The 17,364-nt window shown below is 40.0% G+C and overlaps 1 protein-coding gene across 1 annotated transcript; it reads left to right on the top strand.

Annotated features, from left to right (window-relative positions):
• LOC109229766 (LOB domain-containing protein 22-like) lies at positions 1,239-2,932 on the top strand. Its single transcript, XM_019395321.1, has 3 exons — positions 1,239-1,685; positions 1,780-1,931; positions 2,857-2,932. The coding sequence occupies exons 1-3, from the start codon at positions 1,239-1,241 to the stop codon at positions 2,930-2,932; spliced, it is 675 nt and encodes a 224-aa protein (XP_019250866.1).

Raw genomic sequence — 17,364 nt, 5'->3', positions numbered from 1 at the left:
TTGCAATTAAGAAAAACAAGAAGAAAAAACCCTAAGCAATAGTAAAAAATAAAATGTCGTAACAGTTTACCATTGTAAAACATCATAAACTACATTAAAATATCCACAATCATCATATAAAATTATTGTAACCCGAAGAAGAAGAAGAAGGAGGAGGAGGAGGAGGAGGAGGAGAAAGATGCCTGAAGTTGTTTAAAAAATATGTACAGGTTAAAACTTTTTTAAAAAGTGGGTACAGGTTAATATATATGGGGCGACCAAATAGGACGTTCCGTGCAATTTTTACAACAAAAAAGGAAATACGAAGTCCTATAGATGTTATGTCCATGCTCACCTCACATATCTCAAATCTACGTACTTTTTTAATGCCAACTTATAAATTTCATTTTTGAATGCAACTTATAAATTGCGTTTCTGAAATGTCCAATTAATTAATATGGTATGAATGCAACATTTTTCGTTATCACATAAATATATTATTGTTTGCAATGTAGCTTAATTACTTGTACCGTGTAGCTTCATTAATACTTCTACCGTTAGCTTAAATACACATGTGGATTGAACCTTTTCTTTTCCAACTAAATAAAATAAAAAAACTAGCGTCCAATTTCTTTTACCAAATATTAATTACGTCATTCTTCTTTCTAAAATACACACTCTATATATTTAGAGTCAGGACTCTCTAAAACCGTATTCGTATACAAGTCACGCCTCTCTATAACAATATCCCTATATAACAACCATTCATTATAAAAGTTAAATTTTTTTTTTTTGGAACCGATTTTAACATTATGTTACAGTAACGTTCTCTATAACATCACTTCACTATATCAGCCAAAAAATATCGGAACAAACGAAGTTGTTATAGAGAGGTTTGATTGTACAATAACTCAATTATTAACTCTAATGCAACCACAGAAGGGAATTTATTGAGTTTTTTAAAAACTTAGCTTGAACTGTAATAAAGTTGCCATGAACCACATGTAACCAAATATGAACATATTTAGTAGCATGAAGGATTTGCCTACTATAAAAGACTAAAACATATCTATCATTTTTAAAGAATCAAATCTAGGCCTATTAAATTTACATACTCAAATCCTATTATCTCCAGTGTTACCTGATTCTGTAATAAAAGTGATAAATCGATATATTCCTATATATTTTGTACATTGACTTATGTCTAACTCGCAATTCTTCTCCATTTTCATGTTCAGAAGAAAAAGAAAGCTTTGCCAATGAATGCAGATATGCTCATGTTTGTTGGTGCATGTGCAGCATGTAAACACCAAAGGAAAAAATGTGACGAAAATTGCCAATTAGCTCCTTATTTTCCTTCTAATAGAAGTGAAGATTTTCAAAATGTTTATCGACTTTTCGGAGTAAATAACACCATAAAATTGCTTAATTCTGTTGCTGATGATCAAAAGGAAAAAACTGCTGAAACCCTAATTTTAGAGGCTAAGGTTTGGAAGGAAAATCCTGTGTATGGTTGTCTTGGCATTGAAAGAAAACTGAGAGTAGAAATTGAAGCATATGAAAAGGAGCTTGAAATGGTACGAAAACAAATTTCTTTTTGTAAAGAAATGGCCACATTGCAAATGCAAAGACAACAATTAGAAGAGCAGCTTGATCAATCTTCCTTGGCTTTGGTTTCTCCATTTGATGTTCCTTACCATGACAAGGTATATATTTCATTTCTAACAATTTAATTTTTTTTTTTTTTTGGATATAAGTGATAATTAACTTGTTTCATTATTTTTTGTTTGAGATCAATAGAAAAATGAAGCAATTTTTATGAGTGATACTAAAAACTTTTATGGATACAAGTATGACTCGACTAATTTGGATGAAGTTGCAAATGTTGAGTGTATTGCCATTCAAGATGCAGATTTTGATCATCCTGCTTTTGTAGAACCGGAAAGCGCCAGGTGAAGTCATAGTTTCTAAGCTAGCGTTTGACCATAAATTCTCAAATTTATTTTAGAAAATGTGAGTTGGGTGAAGTTTGGTTTGAAGATGACAATCTGTTTGGACATAATTTTCCAAAACAGGTTTCGCTTTTTTTTTTTTTTTTTTTTGAAAAAAAAGCTACTTATAACCATAAGTTCAAAAAACTATCAAAAATACCCAACAATACCAAACAAACAAAGTTGTTAATCCTATATATGCAGAACCTTCATCGATGCCATTCATTATCATTATCACAAACCATAGTCCTGAACATAAATAAGTTTGGCAAAAAATTATCATTTTTATGATGAACTACATAATACACTATCTTAAAACTATAACATGATATTTTAATATCAACTGCTAATAAAATAATTACTAGCCACTATAATTCGCCAAATTGCAATAATATTATAAGATCCATCAATCCAAAAAAATGTTAGTAATTAGTTGGGTCATAATAGATAGTGAGTTTTTTTTATAAAATTTAAAAGTTTGGGATAATTTTTGAAATTGTTAAAAAATTCAACAGTAATATTTTGGGCCAAAAACATGTCTAGACCTAGTTTTGGGATTTGAAAATTTTATTTTCAAAATCTGCCAAAATATGGATAAAATCTATAAACAAATATGTTTTGCCAAAAAAAATTTGGAAAAAACTTGGCAAAATCTATGGCCAAAAGAGGGGTTCAGTTCTTTTCATTTGTATAATAGTGGACAATCTTGATTTTGATCAAAATACTTTTAAGCAAATTCTGGAAAATTTTATTTGAGGAAAATCCAATATCCATGTTTATTAACCCTTTTTATTTAATTTTTGCATCATGTAATATGAGTAATCCTTGGGTTGATGAATATAAGAACTAACTTGTACTTCTATATATTTATTTTTGCAAATCGTAGGGTTGATGAATTCAAGGGTTGTGAAATAGAAGCTATTTCTATTACAGGTGAAGAGGAAATAGCGGATTTGCAATGAAGATGGTGAAGATACTAGTACTATACCATAAGTTAGTTTTGGTGACATAATTAAGATGATATTTCATAAAGTTATTGTTGCTTATATATTAGAGTCGAAAAGTAGAGGGAAAATAAGAGCTAGACAATATAAGCATATTAATATGTTTTTTATTTTATTTATGCATAGTCATGAATGACGTGTGTTTCAGGCCAACAATTTGCATACCTATGAATTTGGAGTGTTGTTAAATTGCCTCCTTCAATTGGCATATCTTAGACTAATAGCTTGTTTGGCCAGTTACTAAAATCAGCTTATTTTTAAAAATATTTTTTTCAAAAGTACTTTTTAAAAAAATATTTTTGGTGATAAACAGTTTGTGTTTGGCTAATTAATTTGAAAAGCACTTTTGAGCAGTAATTAGTGTTTGGCCAAGCTTTTAAGTGTATTTGTGTTTCTCGGAAAAGTTCTTTTGGAGAGAATCTATTTTTTTTCTGCTTTTCAAAAATTGTTCTTGATTTTCCCCAAAAGCACCTTTTTCCTTCTAAAAGCTTGCCCAAACACCTCAATTTTTGGAAAAAAAAAAGGAAACACTTTGCCCAAAAAAAAAATATTGGCCAAACAGACTATAACTATGGAAGTGGGCATCTAACGATTGTACTACTGTATCAATTTTCTCATTTGTGAATCAATTTCAAAACTATTTTTCTTTAAGGGGAAAAACTTTTCTAAATAAAATACAAAAGATCAAAATAAGAAGTGAAAATTAGAAATTTATTTGAATTTTCAACTACTTAAGGTGTATATATATATATATATATATATATATATATATATATATAATAAGAGATTCTAAATATGGCATCATCGATTTTGACTGTATGATGCAATATATTTAATTACTGAATATTAATTTGGAATTATCACTCATTACTGAATTATCTTGCAATTTCATTTATATATAAAGAGTAACATACATCCCTCATAACGTACACATGTTTGCAATGTGAAATCGCATTAACAAATTCATTAGGAGTAGGATTTAGGAGTACATTCATGCATTAAAAATAATTCATTTCAAAACATGATTGTGCCTTAGGCCTTTAGCATATGCCAACTTTGCTCGCTCAAGCCATAACATCATAATTTTACGTTCATCTTTTCTCGACAAGGTTTCCTCGACACTAACATTTCATAATGTGTTATTTCATGACTCGGCTCATTGGAAAAATATACTCGGGATAGTCTAGTAAGGATAAGATAAAATATGCTAGCAAACTTCAAACAATGTGACACGGTCTTGTGACCATAAGCAGTCATCAATATAATTCGATTTATTTATCAACATTTTACGTGCGATTGATCTAGGATAATGTCATAACGATAGCAATCCAGAGAGGGATTACTTAGATATGGTGGCAAAATGGTTAAAAGAAAATATTTATCCACTCATATATTAAAAATGGGTTGGATACTGAACTTTTAAAAAATGGGTCAAATATGGATAAAAACCATATCACCCACTTAGAAATGGATAACTAATGGATTAACTTTTATATTTGTGAAGTCTCAAATTGGGGGTTCCTCAAGTTTGAGAGACTTGGAATTCTTCCAAAAGTGATCATATTCAAGTAGTCATGGGTAATATAGATATCCATATTATCTTCCGGTTAACCCTTTTTCTTTATTCGTATTAAATATGAGATTCGGATAATTTATTCGCTTTTTGTATTACTCGTTTTCGCCACGCTTATATTCGACCCGACCCGACCCGTTTGTTTGCAAGCCCCTACTCAGATATCTAAAGACGCTCTTTGTTTACCCTTAAAAATGAGTAACAATTAAATTTATACGCAGTTTAAAGGATACGTGGTTTAATTCAATACGAATGATCTAAGAACAACAAATAATTAAATTAAATAGAGAATGAACAATCAAACCAATCGTAGTGGAAAGATCAAGCCTGGTCTTAAGTTGAACACTGAAATCCGGCCTCAATCGAACCCTTGATATGGGCTCGGTTGCAATTAAAGAAGAGAGTAACTGAAGAAGACTTTGAATAATAGCTAGAAGACAGAAATGAACTTTTATTGCGTTGATATGTGTGTCAACAGTGTGTTAAAATGAAAAAATTCTTCCCTTTATATAGTAGGGGAAATTCAATCCTAGTACAAGTTTAAATAAAGTAAAAATCTTCTTTTTCCGGTAAATGTCGATCCGTAGTTAATATTGGACGAGATTTGCGCCGTAATATCCAATTGAGGGCGAATATTATGGCTCCCTACTTGTCATGCTCAACCGTTCAACTTTTTCTTGGGGTCTCAAAACTTTACTCGATCCGGATCCGTTGTTTAGCCGTGCCCGATCCCAGATGCATCTTTCATCCCTCCCGAGCTATGCCACGAGGGACCCTCACTTTTAGAAAAGCAGATTTATGAAGCGCGCGAGAAGTGATTAATTGACCCCGATTCCTTCTTCCGTACGCTATAACTAGATCGACGGGTCAGTGAAATATCCCATCAGTTGCGTCGTTCTGACTTCGGACACGTGTCAGCTTCCGATTGACCGTCCTCGAATGCGAAACGTCACACATTAATTACCTCTTCTCTGTAAAAGCTTTAGTCCTTTTTTCACTTTTTTACTTTCCGATTACAGAACTCCTCAATTTACCCTTGAACTTTTCACTTGCTCTTAATCTCTTCAAATCTTCATACATTGTTCTTCATATCTTCATCTTTCCATCTTCAAATCTTCATACTTCATCTTTGAACCTTTAAGTTTGACCTTCAAATCTTCATCATCATCTTCAAATCTTCATACTCGCCTTTATACATTCGTATTCCCCAGAACTCGATGGCGAAGACTTCGAAATCTGTGCCTCAACAGACCGTCCCTTCAACTTCTAACCCGGTCACAGATGCTGAAGTGATCGTACCTGAAGTGGCCCTGGAACCTCCTTTGAAGAACTTCATCCCTGAAAGCTGCTCTATAGAAAATGACTTCAAGGTCGAAAAAGCTTCCAGTCAAGGGGATTGAGGCGAGGAGGTATGGAGGTACATATGAGCTATCACCGAGGACACGGTCCCTACGGTTCGGGAGGACTGCAAACGAAAGGGCAAAGAAGTGGTCGTCCCCGGTCTTGATGAGGACATCACCACACATGTGGAGGAGTATCTAAGTATTTACACATACCCTTTCACACTTGCCCCGGTGGATCCCATAGTCCTCGACTTTTGCGAAATTCACCCATCTTTTCGGAGGATCGTGATCCTTCTCCGCCACTTTGTTAATAACATTGAGGCTCCCCGATTCACCATCGACAATCTGCTTCATCTCTACAGTCCCCGAATCTTCCGAGGGGGATTAATCAAGCTCGTTCGTCGGCCAAAGAAAGCTCCATTCTTGAGCATTGGCGAAGATAGGGATCGAGGCTGACAGGGGATATTCGTTCGAGTGAAAACCCAGGATCTAATTCCCTTCGAGTTCCTGTCGTTCCTTGAAAAGTGGAACCTAGCTCGTAAGTTCCTCTCCTTTTTGAGTATTTAGAATTTCTTTTGGATTTTTGTTCTTCTTTTTCATTACCTAGTTCTACCATCATGCAGCGGTTGCTCGAGTCCCCAACGCAGTTCCCTGCTTCAAAGAGTGGGTCGAGGGGATCTGCACACAGCTGTCGTATTTTGAGCGTGAATGGCGCAAACTCTCAAAGGGCAAGTGGTGTCACGACCCAAACTGGAGGGCCATGACTAGCACCCGTCCATACTTGCCGAGCACCAACGTACATTTTATCTAACCTTCTTTATTATCTTTTAGGGCCGACAAGATCAATATAAATGGTAGACATGGATCATGGACAACCAACAATAAAAGATGATGGCGTGAACATACATAACATGGGATGACCAGACAATCAAGAAACTATATATAAGGTACGAGCTGCCACGCTACCATGAAAGACTATACAATAAAAACCCGTCGACAAGGCATACCAAACTATACATGAGTCGAAACCTGTCTATGAACCTATATAGAAACATAAGTGCTGCAACATTGCCGGAACAGGGCCCCGACATACCCATAATGTCTATAACAAAAATGCATACCAAGACCACGGCAAGTTCGAAGAAGGGATCTCGCCAATCACCGCTGAACTGGACAACCTACTATGGTGGGGGAGCTGTGCCTGCCTGTCTATCAGGGCCTGTAGCACGACATGCAGCGTCCACAAATAAAAGAACGTCAGTACGAATAAAGTACTGAGTATGTAAGGCAGGGAACCATAAGTACGAATAGTAATGTAAGCAGGGATAGGGAATATACAACCTATAACATCTGGGTACTACTGACATGAAATGCGTAATACATATGTATATATACATAAAATTTTAAAACATACGCCTATGTGGGCATCATCATCATCATATCTTACCCAACCGTAATAGGCTCGGTAAAAATGTACCCGGCCATCATAAGGCTCGGTAGAATCGTACCCGGCCACGTGGAGCTCGGTAAAACCCAATTGATCAGTGGTTGCACAATAGGTTCCGTACCCGGCCGACTATAGCGCGGCTCGGTAGATTAAAATAGATACATATATATATAATGCATGCTCAACTCATGGACTCACGCTCTAAACCTTTCAGAGTGACGTAAGCTCGGTATCCTATGTACACGTTATTAGGACTAACTCTTCACCATGAACCTTATAAGAATCAGGAAGTCCCAATAACATTGATAACGTAAGAATAAGAGAAGCAACATCAACATCAATCGTTCCATAAGAGGGGAAACAATGTAAGTACTGCTAGCTTCTAAGAGTAGAGTATCTTTGGAAGATCATTCATTACATTATGTACAATTGGAGTCGTGCAAAAGAAGGAAAGGGATAGCTTCACATACCTTGTATATACTGGCCCAATCTCAAGCTATGCAATTTTCACGACTCCTTAGTCTACAATAAGAGAAACGATACTATAGTTATCATTCAAGCGTCATAACTATTATGTATCGACCACAACCTATTTTACGATGAAACGGACAACACCTCCCCTATATATATGACTTCACACAATTCCAAGAAATCACCAAACAGCCCAAACAACATCAATAATAATCATATTGAGCCTCCCAAAACAGTCCACGCACAACCTAATCACTTCATACATACGACGGCCACCGTAGTCGTGTCAAACGACCCGGAAATGTTACGAAGAACTACCAGCCCACAACCATACATATATATGGTGTTTCTACACACACTTCCTCCTCCAAAACTCCACAAAACAGTAGCAAAACACGCATCCCAACATCAACAAAAACAGTCCACAAAACAGTCCGCTACAAGTGAATAACTCGAACTCACGGCTTCCGATCACCGTCCCGTGAGTTCTTACATGTATAGAACGAATTACCATGACTTCACAGCAGAAAAAATGTATGAAAGAGAGCAGTAAACTCACCTTACTTGTTGGATAACTCATCCCTTTCCTTGGTTCTTCAAACTCTAGGTTTTACCCCCAATTAGAACTTGAAACAGAGGGAAAATCGATTAGGGTTTGTGGATAATTATTGGGAGGAAGTTTGCAGGAATTTAGGTCTGGTTATTTGTGATATATAATGAGGGTTATATTGCAGGAGATAACCCTTTAAATGGGCTCTTTGGCCGACCCGAAATTTCTTATTTTTGGGCTATCATTTAACCAAGTAGGTGACACACCTACTTGTCACCTAGCAGCTTGTGCAGTCTCACAAAAATGCATATATCTCTCTGTTCTGATGTCGTACCGATAAACGGTTTAATGTGTTAGAAACTAGACTCATAGATCTTTAATTTGGTGGGTAGATCACCCCGTTATTCTTTGTAAATTGGGAGAAAAGATTAATAACATTTGACTTAATGTTTAAGTAAAATTATGAACCTAAGTTGCGACAACTTTTGTCGACCTTTTTTCATAACTCATTTGACTTCAAGACTTATGATACCGATATTATATGATTCAAATCACGCGATAAACCCTTCGCTTTGGGACAGCCTGAGGCTGCTGCGAAGAAGGAGGAGAAATAGAGAAGAAAGAGGAAGTCTTAGGGTTTCCCGAACACCGAGGCCAAGAAAAAGTGGGTAGCGGTCCGGGCCTGAAAGAGTAACAAGAAGAGTACCTGGGCTAGGGTACCAAACCCAGAATCCTTTTACCGGCTCAGGGACTATCCTGAAGATGACAAGCTGGAGTTCGTTTCCCATGGGCTGGCCGTTGATGAAGAGGAGTGGGCAACGACCGGGGAAGGTGACCGAGAGGTCGACCCCACTTTGGCTCGGGATCCCGAAGGAAAACCAGTGGCTACGGCCTCCCGAGAAGCTACTCCTGCTCTGAGGGAAGCCACAGGTGTCATTGATATCACGGGATCGCCATCCCACACAGAGTATTTATTCGACGAGGCTCAGGCCATAAAAAATGAAATGAGACATCGTGGGCCACAGACGAGGCCCTCAACCTATTCTTGGAGGGCGTTGACATCGACACATTGGAGGATTACTCTGGGTTAGGTCAACTGGAGATCCTGAAAAAAAGACGTGCTGACAGAAGCAAGCAGGTTGAGCTCAAGCCCGAAGCTGGTGAAGTAGTTTCCTACTCTGAGGCCCTCAAGGACCTTCCCATTCTTCAAGTTGAGCTGGAAAAAGCTCAAAAGGAGGCTTTGTCGGTGAAAGACAACATGCCGTATTGGTCGAGAAGGTAAGGATATTTGAGATTAAAAACGAGAGGCTAAGTGTAGTAGCTAATGATGAAACCTCACAAGTCCAAGAGATGATAGACCTGATTGATCGGCTCTGGGCCGAGATGAACAAGATACCAAAGCAAGGTGGCATCGGTCAAGGACCAACTCAGGGTGATGAAGGATAAGGCCGACAAGTGGTCTCGGCTAAACGATGAGCTCCGAGCACAACTAGGTTCGGCCGTTTCAGAACGGGACGACCTCGACTGGGAATATACCACATTGAAGTCCAAGTTAGAGGCAACTTCGACCGATTCCTCCGAGGTCGAGGAGATGCTGGTCCAATACAAAAACAACGTGGAAATAGCCGAGGCCCGCTTGATAACAAAGGTCAAGTACATAAAGTGGCTATCCCGGAGGAAGACCCTCGAAGAGATTCACGCCCAGGGGTTTGATCTATCGACCGAGATTGAAGAGGCCAAGAGGTTCGAGGCCTAAGCTAAAGAGATATATGAGCCCAATTGTTCCGGTTATGAATCAGGCTCTGGTGAAGAATCGGCGGAGATGCCTTAGTTTATTTTCTGTTTTCTTTTGTATATTTTTATTTATTTATTTTAAGGCCGTTTTATCATGCCTTTGTAAATATTTTGGAATATATATAAAAATTTCCCTTCGGCCATAATGTGTCTTTTACTTTTCAGTATCCATTTGCAACTCTTTATATGAAGAATGACATTAATTTTTTAGCTTAAAATTGGACATAATCTAGAGTGCTCATTTCCCCGAAGCCCGAATGATGCCTAGTTTCGATAACAACTCTGAGTTGCTTAGGCTTCGAAATACCTGATAAAAAAATAAAGACTTTAAGATACTTGAATGTTTCAATCGTAAACGATGGTGTTTTGCCAAAGGCGACCTTTTAATAGGTTTTGATAATATTTAAGGACCTTACTTTCTAAGTACGAACTTGGATGTCTCCGAGCCGTTTTGAGTTGGACGTAGCCTTTCATGTTCAGGCTCTGCCTAATAGGCTCGGTGCTTCCGGGATTCGATAGTCCGAGCTGTTCCATCTTATTATCGGACAATAGTCCCTGACTTGGGGAGGCCCGTAGGCTCTAGGATTTAGGATCTGTTATTTGTTCTAAGTAACTCAACGAATATATCTATGGCACAAATGCGACATGATAAAATATAGAGGGCAAATATCTTTCATTACTTTGCATGCAGAGTACATAATCGGAGGCGCATAAACTTCCTTCCGTGGCAAGAATGAGCTACACGGGTACAGTTCATTTGACTATTTGCCCCTTACAATGAATTCTAATGTTCGAGCCATGGCTTTTAATATCAAATAAGAAAACCTTCTAAGGATCCTAACTTAGAGCATAATGCCCCCCCCCCCAGTATTTGAGACTGAACTTATGAGGGCTCGAGTACTGTCGGTCCAGTACGGATGGTCAGCAATTCCGGCCTCAGGTCGGTCTTCGAAACTAGGGCAGCACGTTTTACAATTGTTAAAAACCTTGCCATAAACCCCACTTCGAGAAAAACCAGTCAGAGGGAAAAAGAGTAGAACACGTGCTTTCAGACCTAATTATCAAATTTACCCTCGACCGAGTACCAGCATAAGATAGTCCAAAGCATAACAAATTTCAAAGATAATTGTGTTCGTACCTTAGCAGTAGTACCACTTTAGATGTGCCACGTTCCAGCTGTTTGGTAGTTGCACACCGTTCTCTGACCCGAGCTTATATGAACCTGTCCCGATTATTTTGGCAACTCTATACGAACCTTCCAAGTTCGGGCCTAGTTTTCCGTCGTTTGTGTTCTTGGTGTGTAGCGTAACTTTCCTTAATACCAAGTCCCTGACTTGGAAATATCGAAGGTTAGCCCTTCAGTAGTATTACCTCCCGATTCGCTGCTTTTGGGCAACTAATCGGACTAGGGCGGCTTCTCGCCTTTCGTCCATTAAGTCTAACTTTCGTGGCCATGGCCTTGCCGTTTGACGTCTCAGTAGAATAATGGAACCTTACGCCCGGTTCCCCCACCTCGACAGGGATTAAAACTTCCACGCCATAGACTAAAGAGAACGGGGTCGCACAAATACTTGATTTCGAAGTCGTTCGATATGACCATAAGATTTCGGGAAATATTTCTTTCCAATTTCCCTTCAAACCAGTCAATATCTTCCTTACGTTTAGGATTATAGTTTTGTTTGTTGACTCCTCTTGTCTGTTCCCACTAGAAAGGTAAGGTGTTGATAAGAACTTTTTAATTTTGTGGTCTTCGAGAAACTTACTTACCTTGCTGCCGACGAAATGCTTCCCGTTGTCGCAAATAATCTCGGCTGGTATCCCGAATTGGCATATTATATGATCCCAGATGAAGTCAATGACCTCTTTCTCATGAACCTTATCAAACTCCTGAGCTTCGACCCACTTGGAGATATAATCGGTCATGAGTAGTATATATTGAGCTTTACGGGGCGCCCATGGCAGAGGACCGATGATGTCCATTCCCCATTTCATAAATGGCCACGACGATAAGACCGGGTGAAGCATTTCTGTGTGTTAATAAATCATCAGGGAGTGTCTTTGGCACTCGTTACATTTTCGTACGAAATCTTTCACATCCTTCTCCATCTCGTTCCAGTAGTAACCTGCTCTGATCAATTTTTGAACCAGGGATTCTACTCCCAAGTGTTTTCCACAAGTGCCCTCGTGTACTTCTCTCATGGCGTGGTCGGTCTCCCCGGACCGAAGCACCTAGCTAGTGTCCCGAAAAATGATCGTCTAAACAATTTCCCCTCGACCAAGCTGAACCTGGCAGCTTTAGCACATAGGGCTCTTGACTCCTTGGGATCCAATGGCAATTTTCCTTTCTTCAGGTAGTCTATGTATTTGTTTCTCCAGTCCCAAGTCAAGCTTGTTGGGTTCACCTCGGTATGACCTTCTTCTACCATCGAGTTCATTAATTGTACCATTGCTCCGGAGTCGAATTCATCGGAGTCGACGGACAACCCCAAATTGGCCAATGCATCGGCCTCGTTATTTTGATCCTAAGGTACGTGATATAGAGTCCATTCCTTGAATGGGTGTAAGGTCACCTGCAACTTATCCAAGTATCTCCGCATCCGCTCATATTTTCCTTCAAACGTCCCGTTGACTTGGTTCATGACAAGGAGGGAGTCACATTTGGCCCCCAAGCTCTTAGCCAGTTCTAGATCTGCAATCATAGCTCCGGCTTCGTTGTTAGTCAATTTTACAGTTCTAATAGACTGCCTAAGTACATTACCCGTAGGGAGTTTTAATACGATGCTCGGCCCAGACTCTTCGCATTGGAAGCACCATCCATGAATAGGGTCTAAATCCCCGAGCAAGTCCTTGATGTGAGCAGTAATTCCTTCTCAACCTTAGGGATCAAGGCCAGCGTAAAATCGGCCACGAAGTCCGCCAAAATCTAAGATTTTATGGCGGTCCAGGGTTTGTACTCAATATCGTACCCGCTAATTTCTACGGCCCATTTGGCCAACAAGACCGAGAGCTAGGGCTTATGCATGACATTTCTCGGCGGGTACGAGGTCACGACACATATGGGGTAGCATTGAAAGTACAATTTTAATTTCCTAGAAGCGCTTAATAAGGCGAGCGATAATTTTTCTAGAGTGTGGATACCTTGTTTTGGCATCACCTAGGGTCCCACTAACATAATAAATAGGAAATTACATACCCTCTTCTTCTCAGATCGGGAAACCACTTACCGCCACCTCGAAAACCACCAAGTAGAGGTATAGTTGTTCGTCCACCTTCGGAGTGTGCAGCAAGGGAGGGATCAACGGATATCATTTGAGTTCTTCTAAAGCTTGTTGGAGCTCTGGGGTCCAAGAGAAGTCGTTCTTCTTTTTCAATAATGAGAAAAATAGACGGCTCTTATCCGACAACCTCGAAATAAACCGGCCTAACGCAGCTATCCGTCGGGTCAGTTTTTGTACTGCCTTAACGTTGTCAACTATAGTGATATCTTCTATAGCTTTCATTTTGTATGGGTTGATCTCTATTCCCCGGTTAGATACCATGAACCTGAGGAACTTACCCGAGCTTACCCCAAATGCACACTTCTCTGGGTTTAGCTTCATGTTGTATTTCCTCAATATGTCAAAGGTTTCCTCCAAATATTTCAATGGTCTTTTACTCAAAGGGACTTAACCAACATGTCGTCAATATAAACCTCCATTGATTTCCCTATTTGTTCTTCGAACATCCTGTTAACTAGGCATTGCTACATGGCACCAGCGTTCTTTAGCCCAAACGGCATCATGTTATAACAGTAGGTGCCGATTTTGGTTGTACCTGGAATAAGCGTCGAGAAAACTCAGTATCTCATGTCCAACCATCGCGTCGATCATTCAATCGATGTTAGGCAAAGGGAAAGAATCCTTCGGACACGCCTTGTTTAGATCCTTATAATCTACACACATCCTAAGATTGTTTCCTTTTTTAGGTATGACTACTATGTTAGCTAACCAATCAGGTATTTAACTTCCCGGATGGAACCTATTTTCAAAAGTTTAAATACCTCGTCCTTCATGAACGCGTGTTTTATCTCGGACTGTGGCCTTCTCTTCTGTTTGACCGGATGGAACTTTGGATCCAGGTTCAATTTGTGAGTTGTTATCTTCGGTGGGATCCCTGTCATGTCCAGATGGGACCAGGCGAAACAATCGTCATTAGCTTTAAGAAAATCAATAAGTTTTTCCCTGATCTTGGGAGTTAGTCCCGTGTCCAGGTATACCTTTTGATTAGGTAGGTGCTCGATCATTATAACCTGCTCCAATTCCTCGATTGTCGACTTAGTGGCATTGATGTCATCGGTCGCTATAAAAGATCTCGGGACGTCGTAATCATCTTCTTCGTCCGCTACACGCTCCTCTTGTTTTTCCGCCCCGATTGAGGTCGGGATCATTGATTGCTATTTGGTTTCCTTTTTCTTCGGCCAGTTTCCTAATTTTTTATATCGAAACCGCAGGCACCAGGATTACTTCATCGACAACGAACATTTTCTTTATTTCCGGCTGTTCCCCGTAGATTTTTTTGACTCCTCCTAGAGTGGGAAATTTTAGCGCCTGATGTAAGGTTGAAGGCACCACTCGCATACTATGAACCCGTGGCCTTCCGAATAAGTCGTTATACCTCATATCCCTCTCGATCACGTAGAACTTTGTTTACTGGGTGGTCCCAGTAATGTTTACCGGTAAAGTTATCTCACCCTTCGTTTCCTCACACGCCATGTTAAATCCGTTCAATACCGGGGCCGCCGGTACGATTTAATCCAACAATCCGAGTTGTTCTACGACCCTCCATCGGATGATGTTGGCTGAGCTACCTAGATCAGTTAACATATGTTTAACCCAAAACTTTTTGACAAGTACGACTATTACTAGTGCATCATTATGAGGCTGGATGATGCCCTCGACGTCTTCGTCGCTGAACGAGATGGCCCCTTCCGGGACATAAGCCCGAGTGCATTTTTCCCTCATGATAAAAATTTTGGTACGTTTTACCATTGTACCTTGGGGGGCATCCACTCTCCCAATGGTCATGTTGGTCACGTGCTGGGGCTCCTCTTGTTTGACCTGTTTGTTAACGTCCCTATTTCTGAAGTGATTTTTGGCCCTTTTGGTTATGAATTCTCGAAGGTGCCCATTTTTGAATAATCGAGCTACTTCTTCCCTTATCATCGACAATCTTCAATCCTATGGCCGTGAGTGTATACGGTAAAATCGGAGGGTCCAATTTTCCATTGTTACGACATCTCAAAAGCTCAAAAGCTCAAAACCACGGTCGAGTTTCACCCCTCGAGGGCCATCAACGCTCGACCTCGGAGCAGTACGGACCGACGGTTACGGGGAGAAAGTGAGGAGTTCCCAAGGCGTGTATCTAGGGCCAACAAAGTCTGTCAGGCTATTCTGAGCCCACATCATGGCAGTAACTAGCTGTCCCATCTCCATATCTTTATAATTAATATATTTGTACTACGTTGAGATTTTTCCCTACTATATAAAGGGGATCCCTGTCATTTTGTAGAGGTTTGGTGACTCCATACTAAATATACTAGAACATTCTCTCTGCTCTCTAACACTTTCTCTTCGTCTCGTTATCTCATTTATTGCTAATATTTATTATGTTCTATTCATTGTTCATCAGTTATTGCTTATTATTGGTCATAAAGAGCCGCCATTGATTTTTTGTAACTGTTATTCCCCATCGACCACCCTCTATAGCTCCCATTCGAGCTTCAGACTCGACCCCGAGGCCCTCGAATAGGCAGGCTCGAGACCCCAATCGACAGCGATTCAGGTTGATCAACGCCCCGATTGTTAGCCTATCAGTTTGGTTATCACCTTATTCCTAACTCTTATCTCGTTTCTAAATCTTTCACATAGCATCAACTGCTTAACAACCAACATAAAAATATATCACGTATTTTTAGAGTCCCATAATCAAATTTAATTATTATTATCATTTTCACGATAAACAGTTTGGCGCCCACTGTAGGGCTAAAAATAATAGTGATTATTTTCTTGTTGGTTTAACCACGTGACCGCAAGTTATCTTTCACACTTTTTCTTTTCCAAGATCTTTGATTTCAGGTCAAATGTCTAACTCAGTAAACGCACTTGAAAACATCAACCTTGAAGACCATGGAGAAAATGGTGCTGACGTCCCAGGTGTTGGTGTACCACCACGAAACCCTGAGAACGCACCGAAACTGATTCCCGTGGACACGGCTTCACGCGCGCTCAACACGTCGAAATAAGCTCCCACACCAACAGGAGCATACACCAAGGCGACCAACAAGAAGACCAGAGAACCCCAGCTCTGGAAGAATGGGAGGTTAGCCTTCATGTTATTTTTGAAATGTTGCAGGCACAACAGCTGGCTATTGCTCAGCTGCAAAGTCACCAGAAAACTCCTAGCACAGTAGCACCGGGGACAGCTCCCCTGGCCGAGCAGGTACCGGAGAGATCGAGCAATAACAGGTTGATAGCCGATCCCGTCATCGTAAAGATGCTCGAGGACCTCACCAGAAGGATCGAATCGGGCGAGAAAATGATAGAAGCCAATGATAAGAAGGCCGAGACTTACAACTTCAGGGTCGACCAAATTCCAGGAGCGCCCCCGGTCTTGAAAGGTATGGACTCAAAGAAGTTCATACAGAAGCCGTTCCCATAGGAAGCGGCCCCGAAACCCATTCCAAAGAAGTTCAGAATACCAGATCTTCCAAAATATAACGGTACCTTGGATCCCAATGAGCACGTTACCGCTTACACCTGTGCAGTAAAGGGCAACGACCTAAGGGACGATGAGATCGAGTCCGTCCTGCTGAAGAAGTTCGGGGAAACACTTTCTAAAGGGGCAATGGTGTGGTATCACAACCTGGCCCCAAACTCGATAGATTCATTTTCCATGTTGGCGGATTCTTTCATAAAGGCACACGCTGGTGCCATCAAGGTAGCAACAAGGAAATCCGACATTTTCAAGATTAAGCAGAGGGATAATGAGATGCTGCGAGAGTTCGTATCTTGCTTTCAAATGGAACAAATGGAACTACCACCGGTCTCCGATGACTGGGCGGTACAGGCCTTCACTCAAGGTCTGAACGAACGAAGCTCGGTGGCTTCGAAACAGCTAAAACAGAACCTAATCGAGTACCCGGCCGTGACCTGGTCGGATGTTCATAACCGATAC

This window comes from Nicotiana attenuata, chromosome 7 (genome assembly GCF_001879085.1).
Source record: "Nicotiana attenuata strain UT chromosome 7, NIATTr2, whole genome shotgun sequence".
Taxonomy (NCBI): domain Eukaryota; kingdom Viridiplantae; phylum Streptophyta; class Magnoliopsida; order Solanales; family Solanaceae; genus Nicotiana; species Nicotiana attenuata.
This window is presented reverse-complemented; position numbering and strand designations above follow the sequence as displayed.